The 27,778-nt window shown below is 35.6% G+C and overlaps 1 protein-coding gene across 5 annotated transcripts in view; it reads right to left on the reverse strand.

The window, feature by feature from the left end:
• The window catches only part of ATP11A (ATPase phospholipid transporting 11A), a 115,035-nt gene that overhangs the window by 33,293 nt on the left and 53,964 nt on the right, over positions 1-27,778 (reverse strand). For 4 of the 5 annotated variants that reach the window (XM_030476386.1, XM_030476389.1, XM_030476385.1 and 1 more), the window contains exons 2-13: positions 24,834-24,956; positions 17,193-17,282; positions 16,006-16,086; positions 12,275-12,382; positions 10,275-10,403; positions 9,706-9,809; positions 7,814-7,864; positions 5,318-5,382; positions 3,629-3,710; positions 2,454-2,604; positions 1,100-1,297; positions 284-457 (exon numbers count right to left, since the gene is read on the reverse strand). In XM_030476386.1, the coding sequence (XP_030332246.1) occupies positions 284-457; positions 1,100-1,297; positions 2,454-2,604; positions 3,629-3,710; positions 5,318-5,382; positions 7,814-7,864; positions 9,706-9,809; positions 10,275-10,403; positions 12,275-12,382; positions 16,006-16,086; positions 17,193-17,282; positions 24,834-24,956 (1,356 nt within the window). The remainder of the gene's footprint in view (positions 1-283; positions 458-1,099; positions 1,298-2,453; positions 2,605-3,628; positions 3,711-5,317; positions 5,383-7,813; positions 7,865-9,705; positions 9,810-10,274; positions 10,404-12,274; positions 12,383-16,005; positions 16,087-17,192; positions 17,283-24,833; positions 24,957-27,778) is intronic. The other variant, XM_030476387.1, reaches the window with a different exon arrangement.

Genomic DNA, 27,778 nt, shown 5'->3' on the forward strand with positions numbered 1-27,778 from the left:
GTAAACCAGCTATTACATTTCTTTAGCTACTAACCAAAGAAAGTTCTGTATTTTGGGGTTTTATTTAATTCAGTTTTACAGCTGCAGTAAGTTGGGAAACTTCCTGTTAAGTCTTCAAATCTTTGTCTAAACTGGGAAATGAAAATGTCTGTGTTGTGATGCATCTCCTGCAATTATCTTTGATTCGTGAAATTCAAGAATGTTATATTTCTAATATTCCCTTCACATCAGCACAGTTCAATTTTCATGTTTCATTATAAAAACCAGGAACAAGTCATAATACCTTTCCACTTCCTCCTGGAGAAGAATCGATCATATCAATGCCTGTACAATCGTGGAGAATTTGGCCATTGCAGATAACATGTGGCACATAAACGTGCCCTTCAATGCAACATTCTACAAATTCCATGTTATTCTCAGTTAATGTTCCTGTTTTATCTGTGAAGACATACTCAATCTGCAAATAAGCACAAATTAAAAACAGCAGGAATATGAACAGAGATTTTCCAACATCTCTTATCAAAACTGAGATTATTACTGGGTTACACCTTCCTTTAAAGGTCCTTATGCAGGCTCTTTCGGAAAGAGCAGACAACAATTTCTTTTGGGAGTCATCTTCCACAGAAGCGTGGGCCTGGAAAGATTTTATCACACAAGACTTTCAGCAAAGCTATCTTTTGCCTCATAACACATATAATGTGTTTAACCTACTTTCTCTCTTCTCTCAAGCTCCTTTTTGTTTTTTAATTGCTTTCTTGCTGCAAGACAGATATTTATGGAAACAAAATGCACATGAATTCAGTTCCCCAAGGATCATTATTTAATGTACATGCCTGGATTTAGATCAGTTTCTGTCAGAATAGTCCTTAGGGTAGTATCAGAATTCCCCACTACAATTACATTAGTTTAAGTGAGGATTCTGGACTAACGGTCATATACAGTTTTACACGTGGGCACTGTTACTGCCCTGGAAACATTCCTTTTGTCTCAACATTGAGTTTTTCAATATTTCAAGCTGAAGAAATAAACCCTAACAATTTTAAAATCAAAACTTATGGTAGAAAAGGATGAGAAAACCTTATGATTTGTTGAAATTTACCTGTCCCAACTCTTCATTGAGGTCAGAAGTATTCACCAGCGGTCCTTCACCTGTGTCCTCATCAAACATCTCCTCATCCCATGTAAGGAAGTAAGAACCAAGAAATTTCTGCATTTCCACAGTGACATACATGGATACAGGAATAATGTAGTTGAAAAGAACCATGAATGCAAGGAAATCTGTAAAAGCTCGAAGAAACTGCCAAAGCAACAAGACGAAAATATTGATTTTTCAGGTACCATCAAAACCCAAAAGATGACTACATACATTTGCAGATTATTTTTTTTTCTAATAACTTTCAAACAGTAAGCAACACCTTTTACAGCTCACAGTTCAACACAAATGTCTACCTTCACGATATATAACATCACAACTGATGTGGCATAAAGAAAAAAAACTTTTTAAAATTTGTATTTTTCTTTACAGGTGCAGAGTACAGTTAGACATCATTGTTGCAAATTCTAGAGCAACTCATGAGAGTGGTGAACACCTGTATGAGAACAAGGAAAATGGTAAAACGTACATCCACAAATTACCAGAAAAGTAACATAAACCTGCAGCAACTCATTCAAGGATTACCAAATACATAACTTTTGGGCAGCATTTAATTAACAAATAAAGGGTTTCCCTTCCTGCTCTCAACACAAGTAAAATATGTGCATATAACCTGGCTCGGTTGTTTCAGTGGTGGAGACTTGTGGAGGCATAGTCAACCTGCTAAACAGACTGAGATGGTGCTACTGGTGGTAATGAGAAATCCAGAACATGCCTGGCTAGTGTGTGCCCATGAAGCATTTAGGGTAACCAAGAAAATTTTCCCCTAGTCTCACTGTAAGGATTTAGTGTAATAATATTGCGCTTTCTGTAATGCTGGGCTCAGTTCGTTACTTTGGATCATGTGGGTATCCATCCTGGACTATATCCTTGCTCTGCTAGGGTCATCAGACACTGGCAACACTCTTGTGGGTCTCTAGTGCTCATGACTGAGTTACAGAGCTACATGAAACTAAGCTTTTAAAGGGTATAGTTACAGAGATTCCCACAGCGGATTCTTTTGAACACATCTGTTATATGATTGCCAACAGTTGTCAGATACCTTTCAGTTCTATATTTCTCTGGAAGAGGTCAGTTCTTATATTAAATCAGACATTTTCTCATCAGTTAAATTCATACATATAACCTAAGTGCAAAAATTTAATATACAAGCTTTCTACAAATACACTGTCATCACTGTTAGCAAACAAAAGCAACATCTTATGATCGGTAAGTAAGCAGGCTGTATACGCTTTTCAGTAGGATTCTTACACATTACAGGTTTAGTAAAACTTTTTGGTGTTTAAATTTATTTCCATACCAAATTTCTTTTCCTTTCTGGCTCTGTTTTCTGATTATACCATGGTTCATCACGAAATGGTTCACTCTGCCAGACATACTTCAGGACAGTATTTATTAGTGCTTTACTGATGAGGATACAGAGGTATACAATAAGGAATACATTCATTGATCTAAAAAAGAAAAACAACAAAAAAAACCCAAACTCCATTAGCATATAAACTACAGTTTATTAAAAGATGTTATACCTGCGCTTCAGCCTAACACTTGCTGCAAGTCTAACACTACAATGTTATATAACTTTTCTACACCATTTTCCCAACACAGAAAAATATTACTAAGAATCATTTTCTATTTAAAACGTAAACTGCTGTAATTGTTTTCCAAAATGTGTCTGACACCTTACCAAATCTACTGCATTAGTGAAAACAATAGCATAGATGGAATCATAACAGAATAACCAGACATGTATCTGCAGACCTTTTTATGCCATTTCTCTGAAGTGATATAAAAACACTCACATAAGTACTTTCATAGAATATAAACCTCTTGAGAACATTTTGCTATGTAGCTATAAGGGTTTAACTCTTTCTAGACAGATCTAAAAAAACAAAGAGCAAGAACACTTCACATTTAAAATTCTATTTTTATTGATGATGGGCATGAAATAGAAGCCACGGGTTATACATCAATAACAACAGAAAGAGACATATCATCAATGCTTGGTCACTGTGTAAGAGAAGGGCTGTCAGCTGGTCAGTACATCTTGCCTTAATCAACATCTTTATTTTTCTACAAGGCTGGACACCTCACTCAGAGCTGATGATTTCAGATAGCAGAGTAGGACTAAAGAATACTTATCTCTCTTTAAAAAAGTAAGCAACCAATGTCAGCTCATTCCTTGAGGATAGCAGTGTTTTCCTTTCCCATCACATATGCCTCTATGGAACTTTCAATTTTAGCTAAACCATGGAAAACCTGCCACAGACAGGCTTTGTGTTACCGCAGTTGATCCCCAGTAAAGTGCATCAAAAAAATTGGTTTTACTGAGCTGAAGACAAACTGTAAGTCCCTCTACCTCTAATGAACCATACACATTTAGTAAAATCAAATAAAAAAAAAAAAAAAATCCCCTTTTCTTATTCACCATCTGAACATGCAGTTTTCCACCCCCAAAATAAATATTAGAAATTTTACTTTTCTACAGCAGATCGTTTCTGTGATTTTGCCTGGTAATTTAATGCCATCTTAGTTTCCATGCCAGTGTAGATAGCAACACCTGAAATCAGACAACTTGTTTTACTAACGATTACACAGTACAATAACTTCATAAAAGCACAATTCACTAGATTATTATACTCCATTATTTCTTTAATTTTCCGTAGTCTGAAGAAAAAGAACAAAGATCTGGATGATACTCAGAAACTAGAAATAGCTTTAATAAAGAATAACTTTAATAAAGATCTTAGTGGAAAATTTTTAGCAGCGTTTACATCCCATTCCAGAGTCACAGTCCCCAATCACTAAAATGTTGCTATGTATCAAAGCCAATCCAAATTTGGGTTTTGAATAATTTGCCTTGCATTTTTAAGTTCTCTTTTGTGGCTATAATTTTAGAATCTAAGTCATACATGGTGAAAGAAAACCCAGATAGGGCTAAACTACAGGATACATCCAAGAATAATAAAAGGCAGCCATCAATTTTGCTTGCTTCAAGAAAATTCTATAATTCATGAAAAGAGTCATCTTTTGATATTACAAATTTCCTGTTGAGAACACAGATCAGAAGACTAAACCTCAGAAGATTGAATACAGCAACTAAAAAAAGCTGTAAACAAGATGATGGACTTAAAGAGTAGTTAAGCAGGCACACCTGTACATTGCTAAATAAAATAATTCAGGATATGGATTGTGCTGGGGTAACGGCAGATGCTGCATGTGTAAAGCAGACCAGAAACAACCACTCATTAGGAAAATTTCTACCCGATTACTCAAGATACCAGAAATATTAAAACCATCTTCCGAAATTTACAGAAATACTTCCTACAAACTAATTATATTAGTTCATCTATTTTAGACTACAACTAAGAGCAAAGAGAGCAAGTTTAAACTAATACATACTTTTTGCACTCTCTTTGGAGAAAAAGTTGCAAGATTTTGGTAGTTTAGGCTAAGTAGTTCATGGCTATCATTGATCTTTCTTAGGAATACGGAAGTCGTAAACGATAAAGGATGATTTGGATCCTTGTTCCTTTTGTCACTGGTAAAGACTGGCTTGTTACAATGGAACTACTACTCCCAACTAGGCTTTCTTGAAGAATTTCCAAAAAAAAAAAAATTAAAATCTCAGTTTGTGCTTCTTATTTCTGCTAAAATATGCAACGTTTTCTATGGAATGAAGACAATTTGTATACATAAAGTATACTTGCTAACAAAAAGTCTAATTTTGATCAGGAACTTGTTTAAGTGGATTGTTGGTTTTTGATCGGCCCTATTTATATCTGGTTGAGGTGTCTATTTCAACAAATGAGCAAAACAGATTAAAGATTTTTCAACAGGCTTGTTAACTATTGGACAACAACATCAATTCCCAGTGCTGTTCAAAAGCCATATATTTACATGAAGTTGAGTCGCCTTCTTGAGTCATCTTCAGTAATCCTTGAAGACTAAACAATAAAATCCTCCTCCCAAAAACTCTCTATAGTCATTATACATCATTAATAGTTACCTCACTGCAATTACAACAACAGTAAACCTTATTAAAAAGTTGTAAATCAAGTGACTCAATAGAAATCATATGGTCAGTAGTAACTGTAGGGTTGTAACCTTGTTTAATGTTTGCTTATTATTTCACAGTCCATTTAAATAATCAATAGAAATATTTACCAAAGATTTTTTCTGTATTCTTTAAAGTGGCTCCTCTAAGAAGTAGATTTTCAGATCCTAATGGCCTGCAAAAGATAAGTAAGTGTTACAAAATATAAATGTTTAGAGAGAAACAGCAGACCTTAGTGGAAGCCACATAAAAGAGGAAATTAGTTTTACTCAAATATTTTTACTTTGTGTAACAAAATTACTAGGCATATTTAAAGCTTTCAGTTAAAATTAAAAATATGTAGAGATGCCTAAAATTAAGCTCATAATTTCACAATTCAAGTCTTAAACCAATGCATCCAAGAACCACATATGTAGGTATCTAAATAAAGACTCATGATCCTAATTGTAAGGTTCTTATTTTTAAAAATATTGATTAAATCTTTTTTAGGCTTACATAAACTATAGTGTCACACATGTTCGAATTACTTATTAATGGCAATACATTCTTCCATTTTATTTTAAGTATAAATGGCATATAAGGTGTTGTTTGATATTTACTGAATATAGGTAAAATAGTTTATTGAGGAATAAGGAAATTAATGTAAGGATCCCCATGCAATTTAAAATAATACGTAAGACAAATCACCATATAAGTGCAAAACCAAGGACTACTTTGTAGACAGAAAGCATGCAGAATTATTAGACTATGTATACAGTAATGGAAAAAACCCAAGAAGTTCAGTATTTTTTAATGTTATTCAAAGTGTTCTTGTGGTATAAAACCTTCAAAATCAAGAAACTCTAAATACAAAAAATACCCCCGGCCAGGCTGTAAAACCTGAAACTAGTTCCATTTAAACCAGTGGAGTGATGTTATATGAATGACTCGGATTATAAGACATTATATCCCAATATAGTAAAAAATACCCATTGCTCTAATAGTGCTGCCCAAGGAATACAAGTCTTGATGTCACAGACTTTCTTCTCGAGTTATACACAGATCAATCTATTGCTATTGAGATTAAAAGAGTATTTTTTGCTTATTTTCCTGTCCTCTCCCACCCAAGTTCATTTCCAACCAACTGTATTAGTCTACCTTTAAAGAGAAAGAAGTTAAAAAAAAAAAAAAAAGACGACGACAGTTTTCAGAGCAGAATACGATAGAAATCACACATGTACACTGCCCACAAACTGGAGTCTAGGATATCACCCGAGGGAGAAGCTTTCCCTCCTCTTGCTTTGCCTCTTTGTAGCAAGGACTTGAACAAAATGAGGTACAGTAAGTCTCATCCTTGCTGGTAGACAGAAGATCCTAGGCAGAAAACACAGGAAGACTCATGCCTCTTTCGACTGCTTCATTTTTTCTTCTTTATTTTGCTGGACAAGGAATGTCCTGAGCTACGGAAGACTGCTCCTTGAGCAGAAAGCACTGCATTCCCTTCAGGATAAAGCCTATTTGCACAGGAGGCAGACCCTTCTAGGTGCCAGACCCAGGGTAACAGATCATCACGTCCTACACAACACAAAAATGAATTTCCCTGGATGTTGCCTTCCTGAACACACAGAACACTATGTTTTAGAAAAATGTACAAAAAACCCTACTAAAACTAAACATTACATTGGGCATGTTCAAACTCTTAAATTTCTAAGCAGAAAAAAACCAGAGAAATACACAAGTGATACTATTCATATTGTTTAGTGCACTACCAGGATCTCATGCTAATGGAGCAGTATTGTACAAGCATTATCAAAATCCTATCAACATAATTTATAAACTAAATACATGTCAAATAAAATTGAAGTTAAATAAAGACAAAAATATAAATAAATCTGTCTGATTAAAATATTAAATACTTATATACGAAATAAGTCTGGAAACTTCTAAGAGAAAAACATTCTATTAATAAGACAAGGCAGCACGCTGTTGGTGAACTAAAGGTAACTATTTATACCTATTCAAACCTTGTCGTGTTTTAACCCCAGCCGGCAACTAAGCCCCACACCGCCACTCAGTTCCACACTCCCCCCCCACCCTCAATGGGATGGGGAGAGAATCAGAAGAGTAAAACCGAGAAAACTCATGGGTTGAGAAGGAGACAGTTTAATAGGTAAAACTAAAGCCGTGCACACAAGCAAAGCGAATCAAGGAACTGATTCACCACTTCCCATCAGCAGCAGGTTCAGCCATCTCCAGGAGAGCTCCATCACATGTAACAGTGACTTAGGAAGACAAATGCCATCACTCTGAACATTCTCTCCTTCCTCCTTACTCCCGCAGCTGTATATGCTGAGCATGATGCCACATGGTCTGGGATATCCCTCTTGTCAGTTGGGGTCAGCTGTCCTGGCTGTGTCCCCTCCTAATCTCTTGTGCACCTCAGCCTACTTGCTGATGGAGCGAGAGGCAGAAAAGGCCTTGACCCTGAATTATCAACACTGTTTCCAGCACAAATCCAAAACATAGCCCCAATACTAGCTACTATGAAGAAACTTAACTCTACCCCAGCCAAAATCAGCACAACCCTGGAAACGTTTAAGTGTGTAAAAACTCTGGATTTTCCCTACCTTGCAGTAGGCTCATTCCTATCATGGTAAACATTTATTCGACCAACAAATCTGCAAGGGAAGCATACAAGTAGCTTAACACCATTGCTACTTTGTGTATTATTATGCATATATGTCCAAATATTTCAGTTTAATGTACATTACATTACAGATATATATATACACCACACATACATGTTTAAAAATAAAGAAAATTACTCTCACTTCTAAAAATATATGTAAGAATAGATTATTTGAGAAATATTTTCTACAAAGTATTTATTACAGTGAGCACTCTCCAGTTGAACAAGCTCCGATTATCCAGAACATAAAAAAGAACATGGAGATACATGTAAACAGAAAAATACAGAGAACAGTAAGTAAATGTAAAGTTTTCATACAAAAAGATGTAAGAGATTCTAAAACTAGAACTAAATATTCTAAGTAGACCCATTAGCAAGAAATAACAAGAAATCTTATTCCCCAAAATACCTGAGGTAAGCCAGTGTAATTACTACCCTTTACAAAACCTAAAACCTACAATTGAGTTTAAAACAAAAGCGTAAGGCAAATAAGCAATTTTCCCTCTGAATATCTCTAAGTATATTTTATCTGTACGTGGTGGGTTGATGCTGGATAGCAACTAAGCACGCACTAGCCTCTTGCTCATTCCCTTCCCAGCAGGATAGGGGAGAGAATTGGAAGAGCAAAAGAGAGATAATGACAGATTAGTAAGTGAAGGAAAAAAACCCAAGTGACACAAAGGCAAGCACTCACCACCTCCCATAAGCAGACCAATGCCCAGCCAGTCTCCAAGCAACAGCTACTTTTGAAAGACTACTCCCCTGCTAGTTTTATTGCTGAGCACGACATTATACGGCACAGAACTTCCCTCTGGTCAGCTGAGGTCAACTGTCCTGCCCACCCCAGCCTACTTGCTGGAGGGGCAGAGTGAGAATCAGAGAAAGCCTTGACACTGCCCAAGCACTTTTCAGCAACAGCGAAAACACTGGTGTGTTATTAACACCGGTTTTGTTACAAATAAAAAACACTACACCACATGGGCTGCTATGAACAAAATCTACTACATTCCAGTCAGACCCAGTATGCCATATTTGCAATATCACAGTCTAAGTGGATAACCTCAAATCAAAGCAGATTAAGCCAGACATTAGCATTCTGGATGGTAGAGGAAACTGGGGAGCTGGTGGGTCTGTTACCCTGAAAGTGAAACCTCCCAGGCTCAGAGAACTGGCAACCTGTCTGCTGAGAGAATATACAACACAATAGAGCCACATCTAAAGACACTGTAGAGTTTGTAATGATGCATCATGATGTAAAAAGACCATGTGCCTTTGGAAAATAAGATTCGCCACTGTGGTTTGTTGAACACCAAAGTGCCAAGCAAAAAGTAGTAGAGATAGAAGTTGTCTACCAATATATATTCTCATTATTCGTATGTGCTGAAAGCAAAAGAACAAGTGAGGGTGCCACAGGCAACCTCTCCATGTTGCAGAATATACTCTCATCCCCTGAAGACTTGTCACAAACTGTATGTGACATGGGACTCTGACATACAAAGTAAGGGTCCCAGTGTCAAGAAATGTATTAAATATTAGTAAAGCTTAATTTCTTTCTTATTTTTTAGATTAAAAAAACCCCACAAGTTCTAAAATTTTTGTCACACACACAAATGGACTGCTTTGTGCACCTCTCTTCGGAGACCACTGCCCTAAAGCAGACCAATGAACTACCTGCAGGAAAGGAGCATGGATGGAGAACTAACCTGACTTCAAGCTCGCTCTGGGGCCCACTCTAACCAGCCAGAAGCAGCCAGTATATTTTCATTACAATATTCTTCTAATTTATTGTTAGGGAACATTAAATAAAACGGGTAAGAATTATTTTCTTACTTATAAAGGTCAGGCTGAGGTTGTTCACATTCAATGGTAGCATGTAGTGCATCGATTTCTTGTTCATTGTGAAATGCCTTTGTATCTTGAACAGCATAGTGAGTCTGGAACAAATACCAAGGTGTAAATAAAATAAAAAAGGATAGATACAGAAGACATTAATCTGCACACATAGGTCAGTTCAGCATTAAACAGATTTATTAACTTTTACATAAGAGCTCATAGTTCAAGTAAGATGCACCTTCAAATGCTCCTAAGTGGGCATCATCTTACATTACATGCAAGTACCTTGCAGTGTAGTCACTAATCAGGTCACCACGAAAGCATTTAAGTACAAAAAGGTTTGTGCATTATCTCTGTAATCTGCATGCCTATACTGGACACAAAGTCACAAATATATACATTTTTAAACTTTCTATAAAATGATACTTTAAGAGAAATGAAGTCAACTGGCAGAAACCTAAGATACACAAGTTAGTTTATCTGCTCACACATGTCAGCATGCAGCCACATCTGAAAAATTAAAAGCAAGCTTTGCCTTAGAAAGAAAATTTAGAACATTTAATTACTTTATGGCTGGATTCACCATCCAAACTAGCTGTAGTAACAAAACATGTTCCATCTTCTCTACTACTTGATAGAAATATTAAGTCACATGGGAATGTTTCATCTTCTTTTACCATTACAATATCTCCAACCTAAAGAAAAGATACAACAAAAAATGCATTTATCATTTATGTAGCAGCCCAATTTTCAGATTTCAAAACCTAGGTTCACTCAAATATTTTGAGAATTCATCCATTTTTATTTACACCACAATTTTACCACAGGACTAAAGAACTATAGGAATATTTCAAAAACTGAATTACACCTTGTGGAACGACTGAGGTCTGCTGTGTACTGTATTTCCTTTCAGAATAACCATTTTGCAAGTACTGTCTTATTAAGTTTTGCAACTTTATTTGAAAGATGGAAGATACTATCCTTGGTTTAAGACTAAATACAACAAAACATTATTTTAAAAACAGCTGGAGATTTGAGCTACTTTTGTTGGCTCTTGAGGATAAACATCTAGCTCTGAAAATTATTAGAGATAGCTGAAAAAGCTATGAGTTCCAAGCCTGGCAATGAAAATGGGATATATTTTCAGCAGAATTTATGACTATCATTCCATCCTATTTTTATCCATGTTTAAATATAAGCAAATTAATTTGTATTCATGCAAACACAGGTAAAATCTTACAGAGTGTTTGAGTGTCACAGAACAGCAAACCAACTATAAATTCAAAATACTACTCTAAAACATTCATTTGAGAAAAAAGTCTTTGATACGTTTTTGGGGGTCATCTTTTTCAAAGGATTATAAGGAAAAAAAACCGAACAAATGGCACACGCTGCCCAGGAAGGTTGTGGCGTCTCTACCCTTGGAGATAATCAAAAGCTGTCTGATCCTGGGCAACCAGTTCTTGGTGGTCCTGCTTGAGCAGGAGGGGTTGGACCAGATGACCTCCACAGATGCCTGCCAACCCCAACCGGGGGTTGTGATTCAGTGAAAAAGAAACCTCATCTTTAATCAAATGTCCACAGGCTTTAGGTGCATAACAGTCTACCTTTACATGTTCTAGTCCATTTTCTTGCTTAATACGTGTTCAAGGATTTTATCCAGATATTTATACAGACATTTACAGATTTCCCTTTCCATGCAAATATTTCTTATGCCTGTCTCCTATCATCTAGTTGCTCAAAATACTATCTCTGAAATGCAAAGAATAGGGGAGAAATTGAGAAAATATAGGCAACAGATTACTTAACGGAATACAAATTCCAGTTATGTGGTACTTTATTTGGAATATTTAACTGTTTAGTTACATACATGGAATACTCAGCATGTGATGTCTGAATTTTTTTTATTACCAGGAAGACCTAGGCAGAAGCTATCACACTCGAAGGGAAGGTCACAGCAGAAAGGCGTCAGCAGAAAGGCTGTGAACACTGTAGAGCCATTTATGCCCAAACAAGGCAAAGCCGAAAAAGCTATCCCTAACAAAGACATCTGAAATAAGGAAAATTCCAAACAGATAGCTATCAAATTTGCTGAGTTCTAAAGAGAATAGTGATGAAAAGAATCAAAGGCCAACAAAGAGACTGTGATCTGATGAGTAATGAAGAAAGCATTCTGAATGTGTTGTATATATATGTATGCATATGTATATGTTGTACACATAGGACATATCAGTGGTGTTGACTGTGATAATCTGTTTTACATACATCATTAATGTGCATAACCATAGAGGACTGAAAACAGAGAGAAGACAAATCATGAGTGAAAAATTGGAGTTAAAAAATGGAAAATGAATGGAACAGTTATGAGAGGAGTTAACAAGATAAAATACAAACATATCTAGCTTATAAAATTTACTCAGTGGCTTTACATTAAAAATTAGTATACTATGAGTCTCATCTCAATGAAATGTCATAAATGCTACAACATCATCATGCTACATATCTGTATAATTTTTTCTACAAGAAGTGTGAAGTAAAGCCTGAATGTTAACTCATAATTACTTACTCTTAATTTTCGGCTTTGCTTTCTAACCAGTTTACCGTGTTGAATGAAATGAACAGGGTATTGGTTCATTGCATTGTCAGCTTTATGTCGAAGCCAATCTTCATAACCCTAGAAAACAGTGAAATGGAATGACACAGTGATGTGCATTTGGCTATAAAGACACAGAACAGCTCTAGCTTGCAACAAAACGAAACAAACAAACAAATAGAGATTGTCCTTGATCAAGATACGAGGAGGGAAAGGTGGGGAAAGGGGGAAAGAATATATTCTCATTAGATCAAATGAATTCTCACTAGATCAAATGAAATTGTGATACACATCAGTCATGTTGGAATTTACAAACAAGAACATTCATGGTTAAAATTAGTCCACAAAATTACATATTTTAATTAAGTCATTCTGATGAATAGGGATGTTTACAATGTGTAGAATGATTTCTGGTGGTTAAGTGAGTATCTCTTGCTCATTGACACCTGAGTAAGTGCAAAGTACTTCTAGAAGTGGATGCCAAGAAGATAGAGGCGTAGAAATATATTTGGGAAGACTGGGACTCCGTACTGAAAGATGAAGAAGTAATGACATACCTGAAGGTGGTCATTATTTCCTGATTGTTACACACTTGTTACACTTTTTAACCCTATACACAATATATATCAACCTGAAGAATTTCATTTTAGGAGGCTGCAAAATAACCTATTTTGATCACTCAAATGCTACATACAGAAACAGACAAAGTAAAGAACAGGGAATCTGCAACTTTCCATTCAAAATGTGTTGCTGTGGGATAAAGACTGGGACTGAAAGACACCAGTGGTTCCACACTCACTTTTATATCTAACTCATTTTTATATCTAACTCTCTTCAGTACATTTGAAAATTCCATGCAGAACAAAAGTATAACTGCCTTGGATGCTCTCAGAGATAATCTGGGAGCACACGACGTCCTTATAACTTAGGTGTAGTATACCTCCAGGAGCTGGTACAGCTTATCAATCAGGTCCCAAAATCTCTACCAGGTGCTGGGAGAAAGACTCCAGGAGATACAGAACTGCAGTACTAGGCACAGCATGTCATGGCTTTGGTAGGCCACTACCAAACTGCAGGAAAACTCTAGAGCGCAACACTTAAAATCTTAAGAGTGGGAAAGCCACACCTAAAATACTAGCTATTGCATGTATCACAGCTTTTGCTCACCAGCAAGAGCTGAATTCTACAATAGAATGTACTCAACTGTATATAGTTAGCACTGTAAATATATTACAACACTGCTCTTCCTAGTTTCTTTGAAAACTAATGAAGGAAAAGTCTGCAGTTAGCATAAAGACTGTAAAGGTAATCAGTTACCCTATTCAGGGACAATCAAAATTACCGTTTGTTCTGGGTCTCGCTGGGATGGAGTTCACTTTCTTCACAGTTGCCTATATGCTGCCGTGCTTTGTAATTGGGGCTAAACCAGTGTTAGTTACACCCCAGTGTTTTGGCTACTGCTGAACAGTGCTTGCACAGCATCAAGGCTTTCTCACCAACCTCTCCCCACACTGAAAAAAGAGGCCAGTTGGCTGGGGGTAGTGGGCAAGGGGCTGGGAGGGGAACACTGCCTGGACAGCAGACCCAAACTGACCAAGGGGATATTCAATACCACATGAAATTGTGCTCAGCAAGAAAAGCTCAGTGAAAGCAGGCAGAAGGAGGTCATCTGTGGTGATGACATTTGTCTTTCTAAGCAAGCATGACATGTGCTGAGGCCTTGCTTTCCAGAAAGTGACTGGACATCTGCCTGCCAATGGGAAATAGTGAATGAATTCCTTATTTTGCTTGGTTTGTGTGCATAGCTGTTGTTTTCCCTATCAAAGTGTCACTAACATGATACATAAGTGTCTTCACTTTCCCTCTTATCTTCCACAGAAAAGGGAAGTGAGAAAAAGGCTGGGTGGGTGTTTGGCTGCTGGCCAGGGTCAACACACCACATCCTCATTTTTGTTAGCCATTGTTTTAATCACCAAATCTGTCCTAGGTATGTAAGAAACACAGTCTCTTCTCTACAAGTTTTGAGCTAAAATAAGGAGCACTTTGACCTAGACGCTGTCTTGATGTTCAGCTACTTAATGGATTTTTTTTTTTTCCCCAAAAGACAAGATTTATTGGAAGCACGACGTAAGAGATCTTTCTTATGCCCATGGAAAGTACTAACTCCTTCAACCAGCCCAGCAAAAGATGCTGCTTGCGCAGCTTCTCCTTCCACATTCACATTCCATTCATTGAAATGAAGGAAGGAAATGGCTGGTATCTGGACCCAGAGATGCAAAGACGACCAAACCATGAATGGGAACTCACTGTGCCACTGAGTGCTTACACTGATAGCTGTCCTACAGGAGCAAATATCATTAAATTGGACTGAAGGCAAAAAGCCAAACGCATAACAGAACCACTGTAAAGAACATTTCTTGTGACTATTACTTCAGGAGCCCAAATTATTAGAAACTATTCTGTGGCTATGGTGAGATGGTACAGTAAATGCAGAAGAGGGTTTTGGGCACCAAATACAAAGTACTGCTTATAAATTCACTTGCTAGTTCAAATTTAGTAAAATTTTCAATGAATTAACTTCACACTACCAAGGTTTTTGCAAGATCAGGTATCCCCTGTCCTCCCTTAGCTGGCTTGAAACTCACAAAGTCAATAAATTCATCTCTGGCTAAATCAACAGAAGGGCAATTATGAGCTCATTCCTGATTCATTCCTGATCTAAATGTAATTTGTAATAACAGAAGCTCTGATAACATGCAGATCTGATTTTAACATCTCCATATGAATTAGAACATTCTATATTTATCTGAGATTCCACTAATTTCAATAAGAGTCCATCTACATTTAAGTGCTCATGCCAAAGGTAGTACTGCTGCATTAGGATAGCAGGTGAAAAACTACCTGAATCCTTATCCTCTTGGTAGTACTAACTTGAAAATGAAATAGCAAACCTGCACAATTCCATACCTATATTATGCAACTCTATTTTGACAGAACAACTTTTATTAGGTTCTTTTATACTCGAAGATGTGGCAAGAACTAATTTCTAGAAAAATACTTTCATGGATTTTTATCTATTTTATGGATTAATTTTCAGATTAAAAATGAGAGAATAACATCTGTTCAATGCTAATGTGCAGAAAGTACTGCAGCTATTGTTATGAACTATAGATTATAATCAAACATATACTGAAGACCTGAACCAGAATAATTTTTATTATCCATTCATAAATACTGTAAAGGCTAAGGAAACCTGAAGGGTAAGAGCAGATTTATCTTACAAGTTTTTGTAGCTCTTACTAAACTCATTTTCAGTCATGGAAAAACATAATAGGATGTGGACAGCTATTTAGAAACAAACAAACAAAAGTTGAATTGTGCTGAGTGAACACAAGAATGGAAATGATTCCTTGGAACACAAGAACATTAAAATTATAAAATAATTTAAGCTCGTGCTGAATTAGTGAAACATCATCATATAGCAACCAATTCTACTTAAACTAAAGCAGTTTAAGTAGAATAAAAATTACTCTGTCAAAATAAATTTACTCTGTCAAAAATAAAATTACTCTGTCAAAATTTATCACAATCAATCTTTTGGCATTGCCATAAGACAGTCTAACACAAAAAGGCAGGGAAAATCGGAATACAAAACAAATAGTAATGCTATCTTTAGTTTTACTTTTGCTCACTAAATTACTCACCTGTTTTATAGCTGTTACGGTGATGACAAATAAAAGTGGAAGTCCACTTGTAACTGGACTTGTAGGCGTATCAATGATTAACTGCAACAAAAGGAATAAATATTTTCTGGTTATATTTTTGTGAATATAAGCAGTCAATTTTTCAAACAAGATGTTTTAAGTAATCATTTCACCAATATGTTACAAAGCACTAAGGAACTTTAATTAAAAACAACAGTACTTGAATACAATTTTAAGAACACTATACTAACAAAATTTGGAAACAACTATATGCTGTAGTAAGATACAATACTATATTTAGATCACATTAACATTCAGATATTAATGACTAGTAAAAACAGTTGCTTGAAAGAGTTTAGGGACCAGATTGGAAAGCTACAGCTTTGGAGACAAAATTACTAAGCAGCATTAGAAATTAGCATAGTGCAGTTTTTACATGTTATACACTACAACTGTTCTTACGCATACAAGGAGTAAATACTGAAATATTGGGCTGTGGCTTCTGCAATTATAAACAGAAGTAGAATGCAGAGAGGGAGTTCAAATGATAAGAAAGCCTAAATTGTCCTGGGAATCTGCACAGCTTTTCTTTCTACAGAATCTGGTGTGCCAAGTAACACAGCTTTTCACTTAACTTTGTAAGGTTTTTATTGTTTAATACATTTAAGTGATTGTGAAAGGTTCAGAATGAGGACATCTAGAAAGCATCAAACTAGTCATGTGAGGTAATAATTACAAAACCACATATTTATGTACCACCCTAAGCAAGCATTGTATAAGCATCTATATTTTGGTTTCTCCACAGGCTTTCAGTGCAATTGGAAAATTTCTGTCATTCTGTTATAAAAAAAAAATTAACATTCAGCAAAACTAACAAAACTAACAAAAAGTTTATCATCAATATAACTTATAACAATGGTTTTACTGATCTGGATGCTTGCTTATTACAAAATAAAAGTGACACATTCTTATCAATTTTATCTTGCCATCAAACCAGCGATGGTGTCAATTTCTCTTTAGTTTAGATTCACATTTACAACCTGGAAATGAAACAAAACTGCTTTTATCACATCATCCGTACAAAAGGCTGCCCAGGGTCAACCATTTACATCTTCAGTCATCAAAACCAGTGCATTTTTAAATCTTTTTAAACTCCAGAAATTTATTGAAAAATAGGGATAGCTTACCTGAACAAGGAAAATGATGAGAAAATAGAAGTTAGCTATTCTTCTGAATTGCTCAAACAAATTTTTTGGTACAAAGTTCCAAAATGTGTACTGAAAACAAATGCACAGACTATGAATGTTTGAGAGAAACGTTCACATATTTTGTTCTGAAAATCAAACAATTTTGTAACTCACAATTCAAGATTAAATTAAAAAAGAAGCAGGAATATTTTTGTTACTTTGTTTAACAATTTACTGAAACAGAATATTAGATTGGCAATCATGTACTGTTGGAATCGTACCAATTTTCTGAACTGTGATAATCTTGATACTTGGGACTGAAATAATTTCTGACTAGCAACAATGCTCATTCAGAGATCTAGTTACAGAACAGTTCATTTAAAGCTACCAATGGATTTTAAAAACATCTTAGTCACTTCAAACAGTACTTTTAAGTCACTTCTATTTTGCATGCATGACTTGAAGAGATAGGTGGCACTCAGATTGAACTATGCAGTCATAGCAAGTCGACTAAATAAAAGTTGTCAGCCCCTCTTCTGCTCTTTGGCTTGGATACAAACATACTCCTCAAAACAAACTATAGCAGTGACTAAGAGTAAATGGCTGCGTACTTCTCTACTGATCTTACAAATTATCTAAAGTTTAATAAAATTACATAAGAAACAAGAGTGCAAACAGAAAACAAAAACTTCAAAGGAAAAGAAGAACAAATAACACAGAAGTGAGAGAGAAAGGAGTTCGTAGCTTTTAGTCATAGCTCCTTCCCCTGTCCTGCAGCAGGTTCACTCATAATCTTTCTACACAGCTCACTCTGTAGCTCCAGGAAAAAAAAAAAAAAAATTAAATTGCAATGATTACTTATTGGAATGCATGTAAAAACAGCAGCTAAAACTGTGTGAAAAGGTGCAAAAAAACCGGCTTGACAAAACTAACACTGTATCATCTTATTATCCAAATTATCATTTGACACATAACAAAATGACAACTCCAATGTAACTTTCATTTCAAAGGAGATGGGCTAAGAAGCTTCTCCTAATCTATTTGTTCTGCTACAAATGTGCTTTGTCTCTTCTTGGCAGATTGCACTGATACTTGCTGATATGCAACTTATGCCATGAGCTAGACATTTTACGAATTTGACTTTGAAAGGGAAGACAGACAGAGCTCTACAAAGAAAATACCCCTATTACATCTGCAGGTGGAAAGGATCCTTGAGAATCAGGCCTTAATTGTATGTGAAATCCCTATTACGTACAGTAATCTTTTTACTTGTTGGGGGTTAAAGCCTAAACATTTGTAAGACATAGGAATGCAATGTTCTTTTTCTATTATGTACCAAAAATTGGGATCTATTCTAAATATGCCCTCAGTAAACACTTAGCTGGCTTAATAGTTACCTCAAGATTACATCATCTGTGAGCAAGCCAAAACTCAAGCAGGCACCCATGCTGCAAAGTCAAGTGCTCTCAAGTTGCAATCAGTACTTTTCATCAGACTGGAATGGTGCTTGCACTGCCCACTACCCAGCTACTTATCTTGGAATTTTGAAAGAGAACTGGTTAGACTTGATTATTTTCCTTGCACAAAAGTCATTCAAAGCTGCTGTTGTGATATATGACAATATAGATTTTATTCTGTGATAATAATTTTATATTTTCATCAGTAACTGGTTATCAGGCAAATTATCTCTGTTTTCTAATCTTATGAATTTCTTTTTTATGAATGTCCATCTGCTGAGAAGGAGAAATGAATAGAGGTTTCAGTGAAAAACTTTTGTTTAAATTTTCTGTTTAGCTGTTTTGATAAAATAAGGTGGTTTTCCATGCTAAAGGGTTTTTTGAGTGTTAAAATCTGATGATTTAGACAAGCTCCCCAAATCACCATTCATAAAACAAAAATGTAACCTCTTATGCGAGAACTTCCTGTTCAAATCTCCTAGCAGGTTATTTGACTAAATGTGTGGTGAGAGGGTATTGTTGTCAGACTAGATATTTAAAAATCTAGTATGAGGAAGTAAATTAGTTAAAACAATCTATTAAAAGGTTGAATGTTCATCTGTACCCTTAGTATCTGATCCCCTCATATCCCAACCTCAGGTTCACTGCTTTTTCTGTCAAAGCAGTGGTCTTTCCCACAGCTCCACCTGGCCTGAATAAATGTGGATTACCTGGAAGCAGATCACTTTTATGGTCTGAGAGGTGTTATTTAAAATGGATGCTTCTTTAACACAGTAGACAACTTAAAACTTTGTTTTCAAACAACCCGACAGACTTTTAGCACTTTATTACACTGGGTTTCAGATATACAAAGTACATCTTTGTTCTACCCATTCATCTTCAAAGTAGAAGTAACAATTTTCAGAGAAGTTTAGGCAAGACAGACCACTAAGATGTCTAGACAGATCTCACTCTGCCCCAGCCACCACCAGCTCTGAGCAATATCTACAAATGGATGATTAATGTTTAATCACCATAATCACTCCCATGAGAAACAACAGTGGGCTGCCACCCAGAAAAAGATTTATCTAATAACTGCATTCAAGGCAGTTTCTCTACCCTAGTTAGGCAGGAATGAAATAAAAGTCTTTGAAGAAAAGACATTAAAAATGAAGATACTAAATATATCAGATTACTGTGCCCAGATAGAGAGTTAATACCATTTTTCTTCAGCTAATTTCTAGTCATGCTGTTTGCAAACTCTGATACTTAATTACTTTTTTCCCCACTATAACTCTCTTGAAGCAAATAAGGTTAGCCAAACAGTTACACACTTGAAGCTTTTAGGTTGGGGAAGGTTTGAAAGGTTAGGTTGGAAACTGATCTTTTTAAATTGCTGCAGAAAACTTAGAGGTCAGAGCATATACATGCCTTTTGCAAACAGGAGGCAATACGTCAGACAGCAAGCAGTAGTTACATATTCATTCAAGAGATGAACACATTGTGTGAACAGATGCATCTGAAGCACTGCACAAGGAAATGTAAAATCAGACTGCCTAGAATCAAAACTGCACAATTCAAGTAGATTTTCTTCCCATTTATAATAGTAATAGCACTCGCAGTGCAGGTGTATTTGTGTAATCATGTGCTGACCTCTTACGCACACCTCCACAGTATTTCCAGTCGCGCCTCTGCTCCATCTCACCAATTCTTAAATCTTCTTTGCTAATGCCTTACTGCTTTCAGCTCCAACGCCTCCTTGTTAGAGCCAGTCCCACGAATTCAAAAATATAAAACAGGGTCTTCTTAACAATCGTTTAATTATTTAAACACTACTTTGACCTTTTCATTTGATATCTGCAAGCCAGAATCTTGACTCACATTTCAAGCTTCTCTCCATCCTAAGAGGCAGATAATTTCATAAGTAAAAGGAGAGTTTAAGCAATCACTTGACATAAAAAGCTGGAGCTGCAAGGAAAAAAAGCACTCCATGTTGCATTACTGAGTTCTTTCAATACTTTGGTTTCTTACAGCTTATTTGTTTTAAAAAGTCACCCTCCCTCTTGTAACCTGCTTCCACTCCTCTCCCTCAACTTCTTCAAATGTTACTTGTAAATGCTTAAAACCATTCCGACAAAAATACCTACTATGTTACTTCAGCCCTGGTTTGTAGACATCTTGCTATGCTGATTCTTAAACCCTCTGCAAACTAGAATTCACCTTGAGGATAATAAATTCAGGGAGGAACAGATAAAAGCTGAACAATAGTCTTGCAGTCACTTAAGTTTTTCAATGTTTTTAACAGATCAAGACACATACACAAAACTTGAACATGTCCATTGTGACTTCAGTATTTTTAATGTACAGATTTTCACAGTACATGTCAATTACCAAGAGACAATATATTCTTAAAGCTGCCAGCTGAACAACTGGACTCTGTATGTGTGTATATACATGCACATACCATTTTATATATAATAATGCCTTATATATTATTATGCTATTTAAACAACATAAGTATTACATGTTTTACATATCTACATCCCACTTCAACAGAATAGCTGTAAAAGGTCTGATCAAAAGTTTGACAATTTCTTTACGATTATTTTTATTTATAAAACATTTTTTTTTTTGGAATCATAATTTGTCTAACTTCCTGTGTTCTTTGAAATATTAAATCAGTCTCAGCTCTTACTTGTTCCTGCATTCTTCCCTAGGCATCTACTGCTGGTGACAGCATAGTGTGCCAGATGGACCTCTGGCAATTCTTAGCTGGTCAGGCACACCCACACTCTACTACACAGGTACAGACACTCTGTTTACCATGCTGACTGAGATACTCCCAGCACATAAATATGAAGCTTGGATCTTCCTTAAGGAAGTTTCATATTTAAAAAGTTATTTTGTAATTTATCAGCCTTAAAAAAAAACCAAACCAAACCAAACCCAACAAACAGCCCCTCAGAAAAACCTACTACAAAAAAAAAAAAACCCAAACAAACCAAAAAACCCCACCAACTTTCATTATCCAATTTCAGAAGAAGGAGAAATGTTGTTTCCTACCAAGTTCCACTAACTGCTACTACTGCATGGTTTAACTTACTTTCCTTTTGACATAGCAGCTCTACCACTTAGCAACTAATTTCAAAATGTGAATACTTTCTAAAGAAAAAAAGCAAGTGATCTCCCTGCCAATTCAATTACTTTTTCTTTCTTCTTATATGAAACGTTAGGATTTTCCACTACCTAGTGTTTCGCCATGTTGCACCACTGCCATATCATAAATTCAATGAAGGGCACACAACAGCTACTTTGAAGGCTAACACCCTATTCAGCTGAAGTAGAAGTTAGATGAATGTATAGATTCAGCTCACACAGGCCACTACCTCTAGAGCATAAGCAAACTTCATGTACAATCAAAAAGACATAAGTTTTTGTTTGGTTTTTTTTTTTTTTTTTTATTTCAACAGAGCCTTTTTGAAATACATTGTTAAAATCATAATTGAATGAATGCATCAAACCAAAAGAGCATTTCAGTCTGGCCAAGGCCTGTCTAGATATGATTTTCACAACCAGGAATATGTCATTAAGCAGGCAAAGCATTAACCACATTCCACAGTAATACTACAATATACAAGAAATATCCCTCTGTACTGGAGTAAAATTATTATCTTGCTGACAACAGGAAACCTCTGGTGAAGCACAGTTAAGTTGACCTTTGGAAGGAAATAACTAGGGAAAGTCTGAGGTTCATATTATTTTGAGCTGCCACCTTTTCTCAGAAAAAAGGTCTTTATGACAGAACATTTGTTAGTACAGCAGCATACTGATAGTCTAATTGATGAGGTTTCAACCTGGTTTTAAACTACCCTTTTCAGAATTCAGTTTGTTTTAAATTGGCAAAATCTGTACTTGGAAGTTCAGAGTTCCTCATCCTTGAAGAGCAATCATATACTAAGCATTAAAGACCTATAAAAGCACAACTGATAGTTACTGTCTTACTGATGAAAGATGAAGCAAATACCCTTCATGGCTGAGGTAACATTATACGGTGTGCTTGTGTGGATGTATCTTTATTTTACACTATCAATTATGGATTTCCCATCTTAACTTTATACATTTGATCATTTTTCAGGAAGCTTACGTCTGTGTTTCCTAAACTGTGGTAGATGCCCCTCCAGAGCGTTCATAACGAAGCAAGTGACAAGGACAGAATGAAAGGTTAAGAGCTAGCAAGCTTACAGAACCCAGAATAGAATCATAGAATCATAGACTCATAGAATAAATGCAAGTCAAGTCACGATGGTGCTTTGTCCAGGCTGTTTGGGATGAAGCATGTGAGCAATAAAGTTTACTTGAAAGGGATGGCATGGAAAGTTCTCATATAAAGACAGTTGTCATTAAAACTGATTTTTTGGCAGTGTAAGGAACTATTCAATACTATAAAGCATTTACATGAACTCCATTCCCTCCTGAAATATCACCACTGTATTTACTTTCACAAAGATGACTTTTTATTTTTTAAGTGTGAGAAATTTAACCAATAAACAGAACATTTGAGAAGCACCGTACATATAAAAATATTTCCATTAATAATCTTTGGTTTGTGGAATTCTGATTACAGATACAGTTCACAAATAAAGAGTCTAACATTTAACTGAACATGCTTTATACCTAAATAAAAACAGAGTGAAGTCTTCTTCCTGAACTATTTGAAATCATACATATTTACTAATTGCTGACAGGGATCCTCAGCTTGATCCAGGTTTAAGTCATATTTAAAAATCTCACTCTGCCAAGCACGGTAACTTGAAACCTTCACTATTTTCATCATCACAAAAAGATGTCAAACATCTTGCAGAGTCAAGGAAGACGTTTGTATTTCAAGAAGTATCAGCAGTAACTTCAATGTCTCTATGTATGACCCAGGTAAGATGTGCAAGATGAAAAAAATGTATCACAGGAGTGCAAATATTTCCATAAAATGTATTTACTCTTCAGTAATCCAAAAGACAATTCAAATTAATGCGTAGAATACAGGATTTCCCACTGTACTAGTTTGACTGTATTCAATCTGGATTATGTACTGCTTTATCTTTCAAACTTTCTCTCTAATTAAAGATGCCTAGATACTATGTTGTTTGTTATCATACTGTCTCTGAATGAAGCACAGAAATAAGGTAGTAAAAATAGGAGCAAAGGAAGGTAGTAAAATACAAAATTTCACATAAGAAATGAGACATAGTTTGAGAAAAGTGTGGGCTTTATTACAGCTTTGCCATTATATTAACGGATGGTAAGTGTTCAGATCTTCAAAGGTAAACACTCAGTTCCTTGAGATCACAATGCTACTAAGGTTCTTAAAAGAAGTCTGTGGATCTGAGCTAATGTTCAAAAAGACATTTTCCCAGAAAAAGCTATTCTTTTTAATTCATTATTTCATAATTGGTTGAAGGTGTGTGCTCATGAAGATTAAAACCTAAGTACATTAAAAATTTGAAGTTCTTGGGCTATCAGCCACACAATAAGCTGCAAATGTTCAGTTTTCCATGCCAGTGCAGTATGAACCTTTGGCTAAAGCAAGCCAGTCAGTCTAAACAGGTAACAGAGTACCAACAACCCAACTGAGCACAGAAAGCTTACAGAAAGTTTACAGGTGAAGCTTACAGAAAGATTTACTAAAGTGAGGGAGAGCTGGAAGGTTTCTAAAGGACACAATTGTGTCAGAATACCAAGAGTTTAAGAATGATTCACTTGCATGTTTTTAACAATGAATATTCTTTCAATGGGGCTTTGTCAATATGAGCTTTTGAAGGGAATGGCACTGTTATTGTGGAGATAGCTTCATTTGTTGAGCACTTGCATTCATCATACCGTTTCTAGTACATCATACCGTTTCTGCTTCAGACTACAAATGATGCAGTCTTTTCTTGGGAAGATTTTCTTTACCCAATGGTTGCCCGAAATGAAAGTTGCTTTTTCACTCCATTGTGGAAAAGCACAGTATCACTCTAAGACTACTATATGCTATCGTAAACATTGGAGAAGTCGTCCTATTCCTGTTCATGCTAGAGGCAATTTGGCAATTAGTTTTTGTGGAAAAAAAACTTGAGATACCTTCATTCTACTTTTGCCAGTCATGATTTATGTAATGTGGCATGATTTATGCTGATTTGTGTAAATGAATGAAAGAAATTACTACTACCTTTGATGAGACTATTCGGTTATCTGGAAATCTCTGTGGAATGTACGCTTCAGTGCCTGGAGGTGGTTCACGATGCCCAACATAAATAGTTCGACTGTCCACCCAATTCTCTTCTCCAGCACACTATGGAGAAAAAACCAAAACCAACCAACAGTCATCATGTCAGTTCACTCAGTATTTCTGCAGTAAAATCAGTTGAATTAACTAATTCAATTGAATTAACACAATGAATTAACCAATCATGTCTGATCATGAACACATACATAGCCATCAGTGCGTGACCCCTCATTCTTCTCTGTATAATCGAGCACTAAAACACATAAACCTAAGACAATCATCAAAACTCTGCCTTAACTGCACTGCACTTTCCCTTAAGGCAATTCAACAATATTCATGAAAATCACTATTCCAACTTTTTAGTTTTGTAACTGAAGAAAGAAGATTATATCAAATTAGGTATTTATTAAGTGTTTAAAGGATTGCTACTCATTTTACCACTGGCAAATATCAGTGGTAATTACAATGTTTATATGTATATATGAAAACACATCCAATTTTTAAGGCTAGCCAGCCATAACTTGGTATTTTATTTGCAGCAAACAAACTGTGTTCCCTGAAATACTGGCAATAACAATTTCCCCAGTCACGAACAAGCTTAGAGACCCTTAGATTGCCAGGAAAAGACCTCGGCTGGTCAACTCAGATCCCTTGTTTTTTAATGAGAGCTGTGTCTGCAAGGAGGAAAAAAATGTAAGTGAGCCAAGAAAAATATTCATATATTTGCATCATAAACCTCCACTACACCTATAGCTTGTCCAAAATGAGGACTTCTATGCTTTCAATTCACTTAAAAATGAAACAAAACAAAAAAGTACGAATCAAATCACTGTGGAAAAGTATTTACATAAAACAAAATGGTAGATTTTTTATTTTTTTATTTTTTTTAGAAATAGTTTTTTAGAGATTTCTGAACACCAGGTGGAATTCTTTCAGCAAGCCAAAATATTTTGGAAGTAAAGCAATGAAAGTGCTTCCATATTGCATTTTCCTTCTATGCCAAGAACAAAATGTGGTATCCTTTATTATATAATTGGAGCACAATATATTTTACCTTGTCAGTGCACTTGAACATGCAATGGACACAAATTATTTATCGACTCTGGTGCTAAGTAATACTCCTAGAATGCAAGAGAATGTGAGATATTCCTGAGGAGTAGATTAAACTTTACAATATTTATTAATTTTTTGTCAGGAATGACATTCCAGACATAAAAGCAACACAAAGATTACTCCCGATACAGTTAAGTGCCTGAGTTCAGAGACGATTGCATAAAGGGCTAAAGGGAATTCAACACAGGAATCTTTGAACATCAAGAAGAAATCCCTCAGCTTCTCCTTCCCTTTACGCAGGCCCAGCCTGATAATTTCTCTCTTGCATTATGAACCAATCTAAGACTGCTTGACAAGGATATTATTAGTTTAAAAAAACATTTTTTTTTTTTCAATTTCACAGTATAAACTGATCTTTATCTTGAGTCAGTTAACAGTCTCCTGTGATAGTAACTTTTAAGCTAGAAAGTACAAAAGACAGAGCTCTCAACAGCGTTCTCCTGTATTTCTACCAGTTTTTAAAGGTCTGATGGCCCTAGAGTATTGTTTAAATCAACTTAATGTCACAACGTGGAATTTGTATCCCTAAAGAAAGGCTCTATAAAATTTACATTAAGCATGGGCATAAAATAATGACAATCTCTTCTGTTGGCTTTATTGGATCTAGTTTTATCATGAATTGATAAATTCACCATGAAAGTACAAAACCATATATAATTTAATTTTAACTATCTGCTAGCACAAAACATTTTTTATTTTTCAATATGTTTCTAGAGATAGAAAATAAATGCACTTTACTAACCTAATTCAACAACTTCAAAACCTCAGAACATTCACATCCAAGTGTAAAAATTCAGCAGGGAAGAGTAAGGCTATGTTTTTCAGTGAGGTAAAAGTGCACTGCAGGAAAGCTGCATGCATTATTCAGTATGACTGTAAAGAAACTTACCTGCATGAAGCAGAAAAAGATAGGAAAACAGCACTACAAGTCAGGACGCATGCCACTTAGAGAACTCAAAACACACCATTTGAATGTCTGGTAATGCTAACCTACAAAGCCAGGCATGTTGATACAACAATTCTTTTAATGTTCAGATATTGCACATGAGAGATCATTTACAGAATGTCACCAGGGTAACTGAAAAAAGCAATCTGATGTGCTGCCAGAACAATTAAGTATATTCGCTTTTTCTTTTTTGAAGTTCTATTACTTAAGCCCATTAAGGATATGTCCAAGAAACCATAAATAAACCTTAGCATTATCTGCTTCTATTTATAGTATAAAGTTTAATGTACCGTGACCTAGTTTCATTGGCACATCAGTGAAGAAGCGTTACTTAGCTTTTATTCCTCCAAGCAGGGTCAGCAATACAGAAAGCAAAGACCAGCAAAAGACTAGGTCATCTTTACGTAACACTAAATACAGCCAGTTAACAGGATTATACCTTAATGTGTGAGTTCAAATATTTGTGGAGCTTATTTTTCTGATTTAAAAATCAAACTGAAACAAGCTTGAGATTCACCTTCATGCTAGCCTGCTCATTTTTACCCAGATTAAACAAAAATATATTATCTGAAAAGACAGAGGGTTAGTATTCAACAGGTGATAGCAAAAGGATATGAAGATGCTAGTGGTAGCTCTTGGGAAAAGTAACTGAACTTGAAAGATTCCAAATCTTTCCAAGTATTTTAGTAAAGACATTTGACTTATGGTTTGGAAATAAATGGAAACACTGAATGACATTTCCTGACTCTCCACTATCTAGTCCAAATAACGTAAATACAAGCACTACTATGTTAATATGCATTAGGTAAAGCTGTAAACTCAGCTAAAA

Source organism: Strigops habroptila, chromosome 2 (genome assembly GCF_004027225.2).
Source record: "Strigops habroptila isolate Jane chromosome 2, bStrHab1.2.pri, whole genome shotgun sequence".
Taxonomy (NCBI): Eukaryota; Metazoa; Chordata; class Aves; order Psittaciformes; family Psittacidae; genus Strigops; species Strigops habroptila.